General features: G+C 52.6%; 2 protein-coding genes across 3 annotated transcripts; one reads left to right on the top strand and one right to left on the bottom strand.

The window, feature by feature from the left end:
* The first annotated feature begins 4,372 nt into the window (after positions 1-4,372).
* On the top strand, positions 4,373-9,604 carry LOC133362869 (uncharacterized). 2 transcript variants are annotated; one of them, XM_061581813.1, is made up of 4 exons: positions 4,373-4,519; positions 5,347-5,467; positions 6,650-7,375; positions 9,125-9,604. In XM_061581813.1, the coding sequence occupies exons 3-4, from the start codon at positions 6,743-6,745 to the stop codon at positions 9,449-9,451; spliced, it is 960 nt and encodes a 319-aa protein (XP_061437797.1). In that variant the 5' UTR covers positions 4,373-4,519; positions 5,347-5,467; positions 6,650-6,742; the 3' UTR covers positions 9,452-9,604. The 2 variants fall into 2 exon arrangements, with proteins under 2 accessions (XP_061437797.1, XP_061437796.1); XM_061581812.1 differs by having other exon boundaries at positions 6,645-7,375.
* Positions 9,605-15,084: 5,480 nt separating this feature from the next.
* On the bottom strand, positions 15,085-18,710 carry LOC133362828 (GTPase KRas-like). Its single transcript, XM_061581771.1, has 3 exons — positions 18,559-18,710; positions 17,020-17,179; positions 15,085-15,441 (listed from the first exon to the last, which is right to left on the bottom strand). The coding sequence occupies exons 1-3, from the start codon at positions 18,648-18,650 to the stop codon at positions 15,319-15,321; spliced, it is 375 nt and encodes a 124-aa protein (XP_061437755.1). The 5' UTR covers positions 18,651-18,710; the 3' UTR covers positions 15,085-15,318.
* Between the last annotated feature and the right edge of the window lie 206 nt (positions 18,711-18,916).

The raw sequence follows: 18,916 nt of genomic DNA, 5'->3' as shown, positions 1-18,916 counted from the left end.
TGTGTAGTAGTACCCCAGTGATCACCATGTGTAGTAGTACCCCAGTAATTACCATGTGTAGTAGTACCCCAGTGATCACCATGTGTAGTAGTACCCCAGTAATCACCATGTGTAGTAGTACCCCAGTGATCACCATGTGTAGTAGTACCCCAGTAATCACCATGTGCAGTAGTACCCCAGTAATCACCATGTGTAGTAGTACCCCAGTAATTACCATGTGTAGTAGTACCCAGTGATCACCATGTGTAGTAGTACCCCAGTAATTACCATGTGTAGTAGTACCCAGTGATCACCATGTGTAGTAGTACCCCAGTGATCACCATGTGCAGTAGTACCCCACTAGTCACCATGTGCAGTAGTACCCCAGTGATCACCATGTGTAGTAGTACCCAGTGATCACCATGTGTAGTAGTACCCAGTGATCACCATGTGTAGTAGTACCCCAGTGATCACCATGTGTCGTAGTACCCCAGTGATCACCATGTGTAGTAGTACCCAGTGATCACCATGTGTAGTAGTACCCCAGTAATCACCCTGTGTAGTAGTACCCCAGTAATCACCATGTGTAGTAGTACCCCAGTGATCACCATGTGTAGTAGTACCCCAGTAATCACCATGTGCAGTAGTACCCCAGTAATCACCATGTGTAGTAGTACCCCAGTGATCACCATGTGTAGTAGTACCCCAGTAATTACCATGTGTAGTAGTACCCAGTGATCACCATGTGTAGTAGTACCCCAGTGATCACCATGTGCAGTAGTACCCCAGTGATCACCATGTGTAGTAGTACCCCAGTGATCACCATGTGCAGTAGTACCCCAGTAATCACCATGTGTAGTAGTACCCCAGTGATCACCATGTGCAGTAGTACCCCAGTGATCACCATGTGTAGTAGTACCCCAGTGATCACCATGTGCAGTAGTACCCCAGTAATCACCATGTGTAGTAGTACCCCAGTAATCACCATGTGTAGTAGTACCCAGTGATCACCATGTGTAGTAGTACCCCAGTAATCACCCTGTGTAGTAGTACCCCAGTAATCACCATGTGTAGTAGTACCCCAGTAATCACCCTGTGTAGTAGTACCCCAGTAATCACCATGTGTAGTAGTACCCCAGTAATCACCCTGTGTAGTAGTACCCCAGTAATCACCATGTGTAGTAGTTCCCCAGTAATTACCATGTGTAGTAGTACCCCAGTAATCACCATGTGCAGTAGTACCCCAGTAATCACCATGTGTAGTAGTACCCCAGTAATCACCCTGTGTAGTAGTACCCCAGTGATCACCACGTGTAGTAGTACCCCAGTAATTACCATGTGTAGTAGTACCCCAGTGATCACCATGTGTAGTAGTACCCCAGTGATCACCATGTGTAGTAGTACCCCAGTAATTACCATGTGTAGTAGTACCCCAGTAATCACCCTGTGTAGTAGTACCCCAGTGATCACCATGTGTAGTAGTACCCAGTGATCACCATGTGTAGTAGTACCCCAGTGATCACCATGTGTAGTAGTACCCCAGTGATCACCATGTGTAGTAGTTCCCCAGTAATTTCCCTGTGTAGTAGTACCCCAGTGATCACCATGTGTAGTAGTACCCCAGTGATCACCATGTGTAGTAGTTCCCCAGTGATCACCATGTGTAGTAGTACCCCAGTGATCACCATGTGTAGTAGTACCCCAGTGATCACCATGTGTAGTAGTACCCCAGTGATCACCATGTGTAGTTGTACCCCAGTGATCACCATGTGCAGTAGTACCCCAGTGATCACCATGTGTAGTAGTACCCCAGTGATCACCATGTGTAGTAGTACCCCAGTGATCACCATGTGTAGTAGTACCCCAGTGATCACCATGTGTAGTAGTACCCCAGTGATCACCATGTGCAGTAGTACCCCAGTGATCACCATGTGTAGTTGTACCCCAGTGATCACCATGTGTAGTAGTTCCCCAGTGATCACCATGTGTAGTAGTACCCCAGTAATCACCATGTGTAGTAGTACCCCAGTGATCACCATGTGCAGTAGTACCCCAGTGATCACCATGTGTAGTAGTACCCCAGTGATCACCATGTGTAGTAGTACCCCAGTGATCACCATGTGTAGTAGTACCCCAGTGATCACCATGTGTAGTAGTACCCCAGTGATCACCATGTGTAGTAGTACCCCAGTGATCACCATGTGTAGTAGTACCCCAGTGATCACCATGTGTAGTTGTACCCCAGTGATCACCATGTGCAGTAGTACCCCAGTGATCACCATGTGTAGTAGTACCCCAGTGATCACCATGTGTAGTTGTACCCCAGTGATCACCATGTGCAGTAGTACCCCAGTGATCACCATGTGCAGTAGTACCCCAGTAATCACCATGTGTAGTAGTACCCCAGTGATCACCATGTGTAGTAGTACCCCAGTGATCACCATGTGTAGTAGTACCCAGTGATCACCATGTGTAGTAGTACCCCAGTGATCACCATGTGTAGTAGTACCCCAGTGATCACCATGTGTAGTAGTACCCCAGTGATCACCATGTGCAGTAGTACCCCAGTGATCACCATGTGTAGTAGTACCCCAGTGATCACCATGTGTAGTAGTACCCCAGTGATCACCATGTGTAGTAGTACCCCAGTGATCACCATGTGTAGTAGTACCCCAGTGATCACCATGTGTAGTAGTACCCCAGTAATCAGCATGTGTAGTAGTACCCCAGTAACTTCCCTGTAATCGGGTAATTTGTATAGGGTAAGGGTAAAAGGTGGGGTAAAGGGAGTCTTGTTTTTTTTACCGTTTAACTTTGACCTTACCTTGCCGAGGGCTATGTAACAGCAATAACACCGCGTTATGTTTGCAAGTCGCTGTTCTTGCAAGTCGCAGATTAAGCCTCGCGGCACACGGAGGCACGGAAGACGCCGCAGCCAAAGTGGGAGGCAGTCAGAACCGGCGCCAATAATTGCAAACGATAGTCGTGATATTGGGATGCTTGACCAACTCCATTCTCGAGTGTTGTTGATGCACGTGGGAGGGAACCAGAGTACACCCACGGAAACATCGCGTGCGCCAGAGGCCGCGCTCTCCATTGCCAGGGCCGCGTGGCCACTGACGGCCCCCGACACAGTCAAGGAGACACAAACAGTGAAAACAGCCCTCTCCCCATATTATCAAACGTGCGGCGTCCCTCCTCGCACTGACGATGTCTTATCGGCGAAAGTGGGCCCTCCTGTGAAGATGACGAGTCAAGAACATTGCGCTAAGGGGTAACGCCGCTAACGGAGGTGCTCAACCTGGCGAGGGAGCGAAGAGACGCAGAGAAGGGCTGCGTGCAGAACGAGAGAGAGCCAGAGAGAGAGAGCCAGAGAGCCAGAGAGAGCCAGAGAGAGAGAGAGGTGGGGGTTTAACATAGAGCCAAGTTTAAAAATGTAAAAAAAATTACGAAATGATGAACGAAGCAAAGTACCGAATACACCGAGCATCTTCTTGTTTCCACTGATCGTAAACAAAACGAGACAGAGAAAGGGGTTAGTGGGGGAGAGACAGTGCGAGTGCGACGTACGGGCGTGCCGGGATGACGGTCTCTTCCAGCAGCTCGGCCAGCTCATCGAGTCCTCGAAAAGCATTTCGTGGACAGACACGAGCGCAGGTAGCGAGAGACGCGACGAGATGGTGACCACCGGGACACGGACGAGACACGGGCACACGCTGACGCCGCAGTCAAGGAGACGTGACGCGTCACTCGCAATGAGGCTGAGCCACGAGACGCAAAGTCGCGCTCACCGGCGGTGACGTCACAGCGCGCGGCGGTGACGTCACAGCGCGCGGCGGTGACGTCACAGCGCGCGGCGGTGACGTCACAGCGCGCGGCTGTGGGCGGAAGTAGGCGGGGGACGTCCGTTGGTGACGTCACGCGATTTTGGCGCGTCCATTCGAGGCACAGGAAACCAGGAGATCCAGTCCGGGCAAAGGGAATCCAGTCCGGGTCATAGGAAGTCAACACAGGCAGACCGAGTCCAGTCCAGGAACAGTGAATCCGGTCAGGGCATAGGAAGTCCAGTCCGGGCATAGTGAGTCCACTCCGGGCATAGGAAGTCCAAGTCCGGGCATAGTGAAAGTGAGTCCAGTTCGGGCACAGGAAGTCCAGTCCGGGCACAGTGAATCCAGTCCGGGTCACAGGAAGTCCAGTCCGGGCACAGTGAATCCAGTCCGGGCATAGGAAGTCCAGTCCAGGCACAGTGAATCCAGTCCGGGTCACAGGAAGTCCCCACAGGCGGAGCGAGTCCAGTCCAGGCAGAGTGAATCCAGTCCGGGTCACAGGAAGTCCCCACAGGCAGAGCGAGTCCAGTCCAGGCACAATGAGTCCAGTCCGGTTCACAGGAAGTCCAGTCCGGGTCACAGGAAGTCCAGTCCGGGCACAGTGAATCCAGTCCGGGTCACAGGAAGTCCCCACAGGCAGAGCGCGTGGAGTCTGTTGGGGGGGAGTGACGTTTCTGCTGTTCCCGCTTCACGGCAAAAGTGGCGCTGTGCAGGTGAGCAGAGAGCAGCCACTCACCCATGTGTAGAGTCACATTCGTGAGTCTGTGGGGAGTGGGTGGGGGGTGAGTGGGTGGTGGGGTGAGTGTGTGGGGAGTGGGTGGTGAGTGGGGTGAGTGGTGGGGTGAGTGGGTGATTGGGTGAGTGGTGGGTGAGTGGTGGGGTGAGTGGGTGGTGGGGTGAGTGGTGGGGTGAGTGTGTGGTGAGTGGGGTGAGTGTGTGGGGTGAGTGTGTGGTTGGGTGAGTGGTGGGTGAGTGGGTGGTGGGGTGAGTGGTGGGGTGAGTGTGTGGTGAGTGGGGTGAGTGTGTGGGGTGAGTGGGTGGTGGGGTGAGTCTGTGGGGAGTGGGTGGTGGGGTGAGTGGTGGGGTGAGTGTGTGGTGAGTGGTGGGGGGGTGAGTGGTGGGGTGAGTGGTGGGTGAGTGGGGTGAGTCTGTGGGGAGTGAGTGGTGGGGTGAGTGAGTGGTGGGGTGAGTGGTGGGGTGAGTGTGTGGTGAGTGGGGTGAGTATGTGGGGTGAGTGTGTGGGGAGTGGGGTGAGTGTGTGGTGAGTGTGTGGTGAGTGGGGTGAGTCTGTGGGGAGTGGGTGGTGGGGTGAGTGGTGGGGTGAGTGTGTGGTGAGTGTGTGGTGAGTGGGTGGTGGGGTGAGTGGGGTGAGTGGTGGGGTGAGTGTGTGGTGAGTGGGGTGAGTGGGGTGAGTGGTGGGGTGAGTGGGTGGTGGGGTGAGTGGGTAGTGGGGTGAGTGGTGGGGTGAGTGGTGGGGTGAGTGGGTGGTGGGGTGAGTGGTGGGGTGAGTGGTAATTTTAATACGCGTTGTCTTTTAAAGTGATTGCTCTACACTCGAGCCCGCAGCCTGCTTGAAGGCCTCGTCTCACCGCCGGTGTCAGACCAGAGAACAACCCCTAAGACGAGCGGTACAAGCGCAAGGCGCTGTCCTGCAGTGTTGGGTAAGTGCCGTTGATAATCGATTATCCGCGCTGCTGCTGCTTCCAACGTTATCCGGCAGTCCCGAGCCGATCCGGTGAAACCGCTCCAAAGATCGGCGCTGTTTGCGTGACAAAAAAACAAGCTTCGCTTGATTTCAGTGTCAAATGTATTATATAACTTATAGACTACATGGAACTTAATGAAGATACTGCACTTGAAGACGAGATTAGAGTGGTAAGTACGGTACCGTAAATACGCTAACCTTTAAAGTAGGACATTTATTTATGCCAATTTCACATAGTGAACAAATGTAATGCACTAAACAGACATATGACAACAGCTACAGACATAATGCCGTGCAATAATGTGCAAAAATAAGCAGCTAAAATTATGATGATTAGTGATTATCGATCGGAATTTTTGTTATTCTGTCTCTCACTGTTCAAATAAACCTACCATTAAAATTATAGACTGATCATTTCTTTGTCAGTGGGCAAACGTACAAAATCAGCAGGGGATCAAATACTTTTTTCCCTCACTGTACGTTGAACTTCTATTGCACCCTACGTGGCCAACCGCGATAATTGGAGGTGCGGGGGAAGGACAACAAACTACACACACAAGAAGCAGTTCTAGAGAAATGAGTTTGCCAATCGAGATGAATTGAAAGTTGCACAGCTCCTAACGTCGGAAGGAAGAGCGTTCCAGACGGCCGCAGAAGCTCATCTGAAAGCGCCGCGTGACGACCACCGTCTCGAAGTGAAGCCTCTCCGTGCCGACGTGCCCCGAATGAGACGAATCCCAGTCCAGAATGTGTTGCCTGCCGTACGTCTGCAAGTCGCGACTGAACACCTCAAAAGTGTTGCCACCTTTTGGCGTCATCTGGTCCAACCCATGTGAGACTAGGCTCTAAGGAAAGCTGTCTCGGGTGTGGACCAATCAACTTCAAGGACAGTGCATACATTATCAGAGTTATGTTTTTGTTTGCATTATGACTGCAGGTATTGTGGTCTATGCAAACATGACTCCTCGTAAAAAAGGTGTCAGTTTTGTTGCCAGATAAAAGGGTAAAAAACAAATTATCATATTTTTTACTGGCAAATGAGGTTCCAATAGTGTTGCTGCAAGTTTTAACATGAACCGTGCTGAGATTTATTTTTTAAACAAAACGAAATTTTGTGTTTTTTGCCTTTTCAGGGAAGGTGTGACCACTGGTCAAGTTTAGCTGAAAGAGCCGATCGATAAAAGGTCCCATTCGTCTTTCCCAACCGCTCTTCACCTCACGTCCGGTGACCATGAATCCGTCTCGCGGCGGGAGAAGCCGCCTGAACCACCGCCACCACCGCCGCCACCACCAGCTGGAAGAGGAGGAGGAGGAAGTCTCGCTCCGCGCCAGCTCCGCCTGCGCCGCAGACGACCTCCTCGGCAGCGGCGGAAAGCCGTCGCCTCCGTTGGCGGCGGGGGAACGGGCTCGCCAGAGTCCAGCGCGGCGCCCGAGCGACTCTCACCGCGCAGCGCTCGGAGAGCAGGCGGCGGCGCGTGAGGCCCGTCTGGAACGCACCGGCAGCAGCGGCGCCGTCGTTCGCAAGCGCTCCGACAGCGCGGGGTGCGGCGTGGGTGTCCAGGAGCTGGCGCCGGAGGCGAGGTGCTCGCGGGGCGGCGGTGGCGAGGAGGACGTGGCCGCCTCGAGACGGAGCGCCGGAGAGAAGGAGGCGCAGCTTCTCCGCAGGCTGAAGTCTGCATTGGTCGTGTCGGAAGTGGACGGGGCTCAGCTGCGGGCTCGCTGCGAGCGCCTGGAGGACGACCTGAGCGAGAGCGTGAGGACGGGGTTGGCCGCCTGGCACGAGGCGGACAGGCGGGCGGTGCGCTGCCGGCAGCTCCAGCGCGAAGTGCGGCAGCTGCGGGAGTCGCTCGGAGCCCTGCAGGAGGTGAGAGAAAGCGCCATCGTCTCATCGTCGCTCTCTCCTCGCCTGATGTCTGCTCATAGTGCTGAACGGTCTGAGTGTGATTCATGACTGGATCGGCCATAATGCGCCCGAGTTTGTGACACGTAAGAAGCCGGGACTCATGGCGGGGCTACGTGCTGGATCCCACGTCCATGCCCCTCGCCTTCGGAAACTCCCGTTGACCAGTCCGGCGAAGTATGAACAGGGCCTCACCGATCCAGCGGATTGACAAAGGGCTTTGCATGGATTTCCTTGCCGTATAAATAATTGAAATTCTGCCTATTACCAAATCACGCTAAATGCACCTGATCTCATCAGATCTCAGAGGCTAAGCAGAGTTGAACCTGGTTAGTACTTGAATTCTAAGACCTTCAGAGGTCAGAATAAGGTGGTGTTGAGTGTGACACTTTTGTATTTGTGGGTTGTTTTCTCTGGGTGCCGTTTTTTTGTTTTCCCCACACGAAGCCAAACACTCGTGGTATTAGCAAAAAGGATTGCAAAGCGTCACGCTCCAGCAAAAGTCTTGAGACTCAGTGGGGCTTTGCCGAGCACTATTTGCCACACGTCAACACGTTCCTTCGGAGTGGGCAGGTAGGAACTTGGTTGGACAGCGCATTCGTGCACGACAGACAGACACATAATCCCTGGTGGGCAAGTGTGGCCCCTGCTGTTCCTCTACCTGTGTGTGTACAAGATCACGTGACTTGAGGTAGCCAGGCAGACAGCCCCCTTCACTATCGGCCCCTCCCCCTTGCTTAGTCCCCTCCCATTACCCCCCATCCCTTAGGCCCCTCCCCTGACCCTCCTCCCTTAGGCACCTCCCCTCTCCGTACCCGGCAGGAGGTCTCCACCAATCAAAGAGCTGTGTGTATTATATATTTATTTATGCACGACAGACAGACAGTCAGACAGACAGACAATAAATCCCTGGTGGGCAGTGTGGAACATTGTTCCTACCTGTATTAACATCGTGGTGTACAGGGACTCCTCTACTTACAAACATTCGACTCGCGAACTTTGAGAGATACGAAAAAAACCTGTTCGTATGTCCAGTTGCCTGTTGGGACCTCCGAGTGGCATCTACAGGAGATGATACAACTTGTAAACGTGAGAATTATTTTAATGTGTTTAATTTTTATTATTTTATTACTTCCCTTCTACGTGACTTTACCGAAAGAACAAAGAAGTTGTAAACCCATGCCACGTGTTGAGTGTACACGCCGTACAACATGCTGGGAATCGACAGGAGTAGAGTTGGACTTTCGAACAAATCGACTTACGAACAGACCTCTGGAACCGAACTCGTTTGTAAGTAGAAGAGTCCCTGTATACTGAAGTAAGATCAAATAGGGAAAATAATAATACTACTGTATACTATAGTATGTTGAACGTCTTTCGCACCATACGTAGCACCAATTGGGTTGAGGCTCAACAGAAAGCCGTCCCTTGGTGTGGACCAATCAGTTTCAAAGACAATGTCAATATATTATCATAGCGTGTTTTTTTTTTGCATTTTGACTGCAAGTATTGTCGTGAATGCGGACATGAATCCTTGTAAAAAGGTTTCAGTTTTGTTGCCAGAGAAAAGGTGGAAAAACCCATTGTTATACTTAGTTAAGGTTAGTATCTCAAAGCATCAACACAGGTTGGTTTGCAAGCGTTAATGGTCGGGGAATTGCTGCGTCAATCTGTTGACAACTGTAACGCGAGGTTGGCTGTTTGCTTGCGAAGGTTGTGAGTGCGGCGAAGATCCAGGCGTCGGAGTGCCGCAGGGACCTTCACGCGGTGCGGCTGCAGCAGCAGCAGCTGCAGCTGCTGAGGGCGCGGGAACAGGAAATGAAACAGGAAATGAAATCGCAGCTGCATCAAGCGTCGCAGGAGTTTTTGCTGCAGGAGGCCGAGCGGCACGGGGAGATGGAGCAGCGCTACAAGTCGGCGCTGGCGGAGCTGCAGGCCGCATTCTTGTGGACGCGCCAACAGCTGCAGACGGAGCGGCAGGCGCGCCGCCGAGATGTGGCGTCCCTGGAGTTGCTTCGACGGCACCTTCTCGACCTGTAGGCCCCCAGGTTGACGACTGGTAACGTTGTAAACACGTTAACATGAAGACGTGTCCTCGGTTGCAGATCGTTCTAGTTGTGTTACGTGGACAGGTTGGTAAAATCAAATGTTTAATGTTAATGAGACCTATTGTATTCTTGCTTCTTTCAGTAAAGTCACGTAGAAGGGAAACAATAAAATAATTAAAATCAAATTATCACGACGTTTCGATTGCAACACAAGCAATCATCGTCAGATGTGAAAACCACAGCAAGAAAATTTGAAAAAAGTGGCGTTTTTTTTTTTACGTCAGCACCACAGACAGCAACTGGCGGTTGTTCAAACGGAGGAGTCCATCTATGCTCGGAACTTGGTAGGACTCTCCACAGATGAAGCTTCAAATCTAGAAAGAATGGCACGTGGTGCTGACGTGAAGAAAAAATCGCCACTTTTTTCAAATTTTCTTGCCGTGGTTTTCACACCTGACGATGATTGCTTGTGTTGCAGTCGAAACGTCGTGAGAATTGTATTTTATTTGTATTATTGTATTATTTCCCTTCTACGTGACTTTACCGAAAGAACCAAGAATATGAATCTTCCGCAGTCACGAAAGCTTTGAATCGAAATGTAAGACTTGTCGTTGTCATATTAATCTCAAATGAGCGTTGGCGGAGCTCACAAATGTTGTGAGACACCCCGTTGTATGACATTGTGTTGCCGTGCCATGTCGGTGTGGTGTTGTGCAATGGTGTGGGCTGGGGTGCATTATGGGGTGGGTGGGTAGGGTCTGATGGGGCTTTGGTGTGATGGTGTTACCGCAGTGGGCTGTGCCCTACAGAGTTGGGTGTTGAGATCGGAATGTGCCGGATCTCGCAAGACGACCACCACCACCACACAGAGGCGTGCTAGCGGCTGTTGGGCTACCTTGTGGCAGCAGGTCGCTCTTTACTTAAACATCTACCAGTGCATTTCTTACCTGCGTAGTCAATTTCCCAAGCAATTTTTTGTCATTTCAACCACTTTATTTCAGAAAAAAAGTGAACAGGAAACCCAAGCGTGCCACTTTTCCCATAATTCCCCTCACGACTCGTTCCACACTCCGCCTCCCCTTAACTCCCCATTAGCCCATTCTATTTCAAGCGGCGGCAATGATGCACTCAAGAAATGATGGATTCAAGAGTTTGGGTGAAGTCCAGTCAACATGGATGGGATTTGACAAGGTAGGCTGAGTAAAAGTTGTAAATCGGTGACTCGAGATGGCACGCGTGGCTGAGACTCTGACTCTAAGATTCAAACACACAAACGTTCATGGTTTTTTTCAGAAAAAAAAATTTTCAGAAGAAAAAAAAATCTGCATTGTAAATAATTTGTGTCAATGTTGAGTCAAAGTCAAGGCCCCAGCCAAAGTGGAATGACAAGCTGCCACAGGGCATAACGCCACATGGTACGATGCAGTCCGGTTGGTTCAAGACGTGTCCCCCATCGCTGCTGTTGTGCTCATTCTGGGAGGTCGATATGGTGCTGCTGACATCCGACAGCGCCACCTCCTGCACTCACAGACAAGGACACCCACAGACACAGAACCAGAGACAACAACAACAACAAGCGCCACTAAGTGGCGGTGACGTCACCACGGCGCTTGTACCAGGCTATGTGCGCCTTGAGGCCACGTGAAGTGAAACCACAAAGGACACACGTCCATAGACACACACGGCCACACATTTGCACACTGCACGTTTGATGTTACACCAAAAAAAATTGTATTTCTGACATTGTATTGAAAAACTGTATAATGCTAATGTAATGTTTTATAAAAAAAAACGTGTCACCCATTGGAGAGTGAACCTGTACTATGGACATTTCTTTGAAGAGGTATTCAGTACAAATTGACTGTTGTTTGTTGCTGTATATTTGGACCCGAGTGGGATAAATACCCCCCCTTGGCTAAACAATATTTTCACGCCTTAAGATGCAGAGACACGCACGGTCAGGATGGAGGGCTACGCCGTGGGTTCCTCAGCATCCGTCAACGTCTCTCAGGGTCGCACCGCCCCGGAGTCAGGAAGCCCCAAACTCGGGAACAGGTGGCACTGCTCATTAAAAAAAAAATCTTAAATTTTATTAATAAAGTAAAAAAAGATTGTACATACACAATCACCAGGGGCAGCAGGGGCTGCCGTTCGAGGCCCTGGATTTTGAGTGGTCCACAGAACATCTCCCGCTTTATACCAGTTGACAATTCTGTCGCACGAGGATATACCCAGGAGGGCAGCGGAGGCCAATACGTGGATCGCGATTCATGGGCGGATCGCAAAATATTTGTTGTTTGTGGATCTCAGGATAAATCGGCACGTACGCCATCATAAGCAGACGGACATTTTCGTGATGGCCGATGGCCAAAATAAAGCCTCCAAGAATCCATATGTCGTGAGTTCAAGGAGACGTAGACGACGTAGTCGGAGGCACACTTATTGATTATAACTTCACACTCAGCACAGGCCAATGTATTCAGCACTCGAAGGGGTGACGGCCCCTTCACCCGTCTCACAGGGAGACCCCACTGTCTCCAACCCGGCTAGCCTACTCCCAGCTCCTCCACTCGAGAGCTAGGGGAGGCTAGCTGATCCCGCTCTGGCCAAGCTGGGATCACGGCACCCTGAGTCACCAGACCGGCTCTTACAAGAACATCGGCTCTGGGCTCTTGGGGCCACGCCACTGGCTTGCCCTGGTCGGTCCTGAGAAGGACAGCGATCCAGGGGAGTCGCAGGGCCTATCTAGCCGGTCTTCTCTCTTCACTGGCTTAAGCTGAACACTGAACCCCGAGCCCTCCGGCTCACCGCCTTATATAGCAACTCCCCCCCCCGAGGGGTGGGGCCGTGGGGGATCACAGCGCCGTCACAGCCCCCCAGGGCTAAACGATGCGGACGTGGATGTACGCATCCTTCCGCGTGCGGGCACAAGCACCCCTGGTGTGTTTGTTCGCCCTCCCGTAACACCCCTACAGTAGTGTACTCGACTGGTTCATAATAAACAAACAAACAAGACGACAACAGCAATGCTGCCATGGAGGCGTGGCTAGCACACTGGACTTGTCGTCTAGAGGTTACCGCTTGAATGTAATCGATCTCTGGTCCACACGGAGTATAAATGGGTTCAGAGTTTAGCAAACTTGTGGCTATTCCCACCTCTTTCAAGGTGTCTGGCTATCGTGGAAGAGTAGACCAAAGGACGTCTCGTGCTACCTCCAGTGTAGTCGGTCTTTCTGCCAGGATTGGCGTGAAAAGGCAATTGAAGGGCTCCTTCTAATGGACACTAAAACAAACTAAAATCAGTTTTCTCGGTGCACGATGTACACGATGTTCTGTTGCTGCGCACGTGTGTTCCAACGAGCTGGGTCTGGGGATCCCAGTCGGCTGTGCAGAGCTGGATGAGATGTGAAGTTATGCCAAAGAGAATTCCCATCGCTCATTGACGGACATTCTGCACACTCACCATCTTGTGTATTTGAGACAAAATGCAAATCAATTTATAACATTTTGACATGCGTTTTTTAGGATTTTGTTGTTGTTATTCTGTCTCTCACTGTTCAAATAAACCTACCATTAAAATGATATAGTGATTATTTCTTTGTCAGTGGGCAAACGTACAAAATCAGCAGGGGATCAAATACTTGTTTCCCTCACTGTAGATGGAAAGTGTGTGGTGCTACCCTATGCTAGTGGAATGTTTGTGTTATTATTAGTAAATGCCTGTTGTGTGTGCAGTTTGTAGGGAAACTTTTGTGTGACATCGCCATATGATTCTATTGTGCAGAGAGGCCAGCCAGTAACATTCTTCTTAGACAACTCAAGTCTTTTTATTGTTCATGTTGGGACTGCATGTCGAATTCAATGCCTCGAATTCAGCGCTCCGAATTCAATGCCCCGAATGTATTGCCTGTATTTGCCTGCAGTGGTGAATTTTGCAAGCTGAAGGGGAGAGAGAGAGAGACGCCCCAGCATGCAGCAGCCCAACACGGACACTCGTGCTTGGGGTCACGAGCAGCTGCGACAAAGCAGTCGCGCTCAATAATAAATTTAAAAAATGTGTTTTTATTCATCAACAGAAATGTGACTGCGTGTGTACCCGACGGCAGTACAAGTCGTGCTATTGCATCTTCAGCAATGTTTTGTTGATTTTCAATTTGTTGAGTGTGCAGTTATTCAATGACATTAAAACATTTAATAGATATTCAGTACTTACAGGTATTTTACTTAAAGCCACAGGACCTGTTTTAATAACTGAACTTGTGAAATTGCATTTGCAATTTAGATTTTTGCTTTCTCATCTGCTACCCAAAATCGACTTGTATTTTTAAAAGACATGTTTAACACGTGTAAGGCATTGGCGACCAACATTATTCATAATCAACGTTTTTGGGTGAGATCGCGTTATTTATAAATGTGTCGTCACCCTCCTCCACCCGACACGGCCAATCAAACGAGATCCAACTAATACTTTGGAACATAAGACTACTGCAATCATTGCAAATTCATCAATTCCGAAGAATGAGCAATTCCTAATTAAGCCAAGGACTTCAAAACCACCGAGACTGTATGGGCTACCACACACACAGACCTCACATCCGTTCGTTCGCTCGCCCACACACAGACCCCACATCCGTTCGCTGTTTATATTATCTATATGCACGACAGACAACCAATCCGTGGTGGGCAGTGTGGAACATATTGTCCCCACTACCTGCACCACGTGTTGTGTTGTACCAGCTGAAGCGCGCCGAGCTGCAGAGCAGAAGTGACGTGGCCACAAATGGCAGCGGGATTCCTTGTAGAAGATCCCACTTTGGTGTTTGAACATCTTGACGCAGCTGTTTTGTTGCCAGAAAAACCTCTCATCATATGTTGGTACTAACAAAGGAGGTCCCACGGTAAGGCTGTGTGGTAGCTCTTGGGGACTTCTTCAAAATCAAAGCACTTTTTAAAACATATCTAAAAAGTGATTTTGAACTTGCTTTGAATGAGGATTTAAACCACGTGGTATTTTTTTATTAGTTCTTTGCTCAAAATTTGTTACAATGTGATTTTTATTTTGCCTACAATTAAACTTGTATTGTTCATGCCTGCAAAGCATTTTTTTGCACGAAGTGCTATAGAAATGAAGCCACCTGGCCAGCCACAAATGATAGCCCACACCAAGTGGCAGATCGTCGTCGTCATCACTCGCGTGGGATAATCCGAACCGTGTGGTGATGTCGATTCCACGCGACCACGGGGAGAGAGTGAACACGCCAACTCCAAATATAGAGCAGCAGCAGCAGCAGGCGTCAGGGTCGGGTACGAACCCACGACCTCCTGCGTACCAGGCGAGTGAGTAAACATCTCCACGGGGAGAGAGTGGTGGTGGGTGGAGGGGTGAAAGTATTTCATTTCTGTCCAGAGTATCCCAGAACAAATCCAGAGTGTGGTGGTAAATAATGACAGACCCCACTTGTATATCCGGCAAACAGCAGCAACAATCATCAACATCATCACCACCACCACCACCATCAAATCATTTTCACCAGGCATTTTCCACAAGCGCAAACAAAAACAATCGTCTTAGCCCAACGTTTTACATTTTATTCGTTTTTTTTCCCGTTTTTTTCCCACCAAACGCAAACCTCCGCGCTCACCGATTCGCTCGCTCGCGTTCGAGAAATACACAACAACCACCTCCGCAGCACCTCCCCCCTCCCTCCCAAGATTGCAGTGGGCGGCTTTGGAGTCGTTGCGCACCGCGTCTCCTTCACCGGACATGGTGGCTGGTGGTTGTCGTTCTCTCGTCACCGTCGGAGGAGGGAGGGGAGAGGCAGGGAGGAGGAATGGGGCGGGTGGGAGGGGAAATGAAATTCACATGAGGCGGCACTTCCTCCTCTTCGATTTCTTTCTTTTCTTGCACACGTCTTTGCTCACGCGGCGCTCCTTGTACTTGCGGATCTCGCGCACCAGGGTGCAGAAGGCATCTTCCACGCCCTGCAGGACAGACGCACGCAGTGGCCGCCACCGGAGGGAGTTTGTTAGAGGGAGGGCCACGTGCTCTCGTACGGGACCGACTCGGCACGTACAGAGACGCGCAGACACGCAGACCCAACACGGGTAGTCTCACACAGGCAGACACGCAGACCCAACACGGGTAGCCTCACACACAGGCGGACACGCAGACCCAACACGGGTAGTCTCACACACAGGCAGACACGCAGACCCAACACGGGTAGCCTCACACACAGGCGGACACGCAGACCCAACACGGGTAGTCTCACACAGGCAGACACGCAGACCCAACACGGGTAGCCTCACACACAGGCGGACACGCAGACCCAACACGGGTAGTCTCACACACAGGCAGACACGCAGACCCAACACGGGTAGCCTCACACACAGGCGGACACGCAGACCCAACACGGATAGCCTCACACAGGCGGACACGCAGACCCAACACGGGTAGCCTCACATACAGGCAGACACGCAGACCCAACACGGGTAGCCTCACACACAGGCGGACACGCAGACCCAACACGGGTAGCCTCACACACAGGCGGACACTCAGACCCAACACGGGTAGCCTCACACACAGGCGGACACGCAGATCCAACACGGGTAGCCTCACACACAGGCAGACACGCAGACCCAACACGGGTAGCCTCACACACAGGCGGACACGCAGACCCAACACGGGTAGCCACACACACAGGCGGACACGCAAACCCAACACGGGTAGCCTCACACACAGGCGGACACTCAGACCCAACACGGGTAGCCTCACACACAGGCGGACACGCAGACCCAACACGGGTAGCCTCACACACAGGCAGACACGCAGACCCAACACGGGTAGCCTCACACACAGGCGGACACGCAGACCCAACACGGGTAGCCACACACACAGGCGGACACGCAGACCCAACACGCGTAGTCTCACACAGGCGGACACGCAGACCCAACACGGGTAGCCTCACATACAGGCAGACACGCAGACCCAACACGGGTAGCCTCACACACAGGCGGACACGCAGACTCAACACGGGTAGCCTCACACACAGGCGGACACGCAGACCCAACACGGGTAGTCACACACACAGGCGGACACGCAGACCCAACACGGGTAGCCTCACACACAGGCGGACACGCAGACCCAACACGGGTAGCCACACACACAGGCGGACACGCAGACCCAACACGGGTAGTCTCACACACAGGCAGACACGCAGACCCAACACGGGTAGTCTCACACACAGGCGGACACGCAGACCCAACACGGGTAGCCTCACACACAGACGGACACGCAGACCCAACACGGGTAGCCTCACACACAGACGGACACGCAGACCCAACACGGGTAGCCTCACACACAGACGGACACGCAGACCCAACACGGGTAGTCTCACACACAGGCAGACACGCAGACCCAACACAGCCCAGGCACGTGGGAACTCCCTGGACCGCCGGGTTCACGGCGCAGCGCACCACATTCCCACCGGCCGCCACTTATTCCCCCTGGCTACTCACCAACCCCCCCAGCTGCCCCCCCTCTCTCCCCCGGCGTCCGCGTGCCTGCCGGGTCTTGGCGGAGGTCTCCACGAAGGGGATGCCGTAGCCTTGCGCCAGCTCCTGCGCCTGCTTCGTGTCCACGGTCCGCGTGGGCACGCCGCACTTGTTCCCCACCAGCACCATCGGCACGTCCTCCGAGCCCTTGACGCGCTGGATCTGTTCCCTGCGCACGGAAGCCACGGCAGAGGTCGGGGTCTCAGTCCCCCTCCCCTGTAAATCATCCCTCCGATTCCCAAACCTTCCCCATGTTGTAGTTCTCCCTCCAATCTCCTCCTTCAAAGATCCCCCTGCCTCTGAACAAGTGCTTCTTAACCTTGACCGCAGCCTTGACATCCACTTTGTTTCTCAATAAGAAACACAGTGACGTAGAGTGTTGTTGACGAAACAAAGTTGCGTACTCACTTTGCCCCATGGCTTCATTTGTTTCGATTTACCTTCTGAATAAAATCTGGCCGCATCTCACAAGCCCTGGGGGTGGCGTGCACCCCAGATTACACAAGCACATCAACAACAACAAGCCACGACCGTCGTGACCGCTGACGATGCCTGTTGCTGCTGTATATTTGGAGTCTGCACGTCTCTCTCTCTCCCTCCCAACCAGCCCGACCGCTACGCCCCCCGTGTCTCTCTCTCTGTCTCCCTCCCAACCAGCCCCACCGTTACGCCCCCCATGTCTCTCTCTCCTCTCTCCCAACCAGCCCCACCGCTACGCCCCCCGTGTCTCTCTCTCCGTCTCCCTCTCAACCAGCCCCACCGCTACGCCCCCCCGTGTCTCTCTCTCTGTCTCCCTCCCAACCAGCCCCACCGCTACGCCCCACGTGTCTCTCTCTCTGTCTCCCTCCCAACCAGCCCCACCGCTACGCCCCCCGTGTCTCTCTCTCTGTCTCCCTCCAACCAGCCCCACCGCTACGCCCCACGTGTCTCTCTCTCTGTCTCCCTCCCAACCAGCCCCACCGCTACGCCCCCCGTGTCTCTCTCTGTCTCCCTCCCAACCAGCCCCACCGCTACGCCCCCCCGTGTCTCTCTCTCTGTCTCCCTCCCAACCAGCCCCACCGCTACGCCCCCCGTGTCTCTCTCTCTGTCTCCCTCCCAACCAGCCCCACCGCTACGCCCCACGTGTCTCTCTCTCTGTCTCCCTCCCAACCAGCCCCACCGCTACGCCCCCCGTGTCTCTCTCTCTGTCTCCCTCCCAACCAGCCCCACCGCTACGCCCCCCGTGTCTCTCTCTCTGTCTCCCTCCCAACCAGCCCCACCGCTACGCCCCACGTGTCTCTCTCTCTGTCTCCCTCCCAACCAGCCCCACCGCTACGCCCCACGTGTCTCTCTCTCCGTCTCCCTCTCAACCGTGGTCGCGTAGATTTGGCTGCTGCTAGTAGATTTCCACACGATGATAAGCCACTTCTAGTCGTGGTTATCATTTGTGATCGCTTTTGAAAACGAACTACACGGCTCGGTGCGGCCTTACCCGGCAAGATAACAACAATTCGTGTTCACTGCAATTGACTTGCTACAGTAGCTGCAGTCAGCCACCCAGCGACCCACCTGTACCGGTGGATGTCCTCGAAGGACTTGGAGTTGTTGACGGCGAAGACGCACAGGAAGCCCTCGCCCTCGTGCAAGAACTGCTCCAGCATGTCGCTGTACTCTTGCCTCCCGGCCGTGTCCAGGATGTCCAGCAGACAGGTCTCGCCATCGACCACCACCCGCTGCTTCGGGTACGAGTCCTGCGCCGAGGCACGCACGGAGAATACCCCCCCCCCCCCCATCCCCAACACCGGGAATGATTAGCCTCGCAGATGCGTCGCGCGACGTGGACGTGCCGTCGCAGCGTCGTCGCACGCCGGGGGCGTCGGGATGCTGCTGGATGTGAACCTGGGGGCGCATCTCGCCACCCCCCCCC

Source organism: Lethenteron reissneri, unplaced genomic scaffold, assembly GCF_015708825.2.
Source record: "Lethenteron reissneri isolate LAM-NWPU_2019-01 unplaced genomic scaffold, ASM1570882v1 scaffold_1630, whole genome shotgun sequence".
NCBI classification, from domain to species: domain Eukaryota; kingdom Metazoa; phylum Chordata; class Hyperoartia; order Petromyzontiformes; family Petromyzontidae; genus Lethenteron; species Lethenteron reissneri.
The sequence above is the reverse complement of the archived record's forward strand: the minus strand, read 5'-3'. Positions and strand labels throughout refer to the sequence as shown.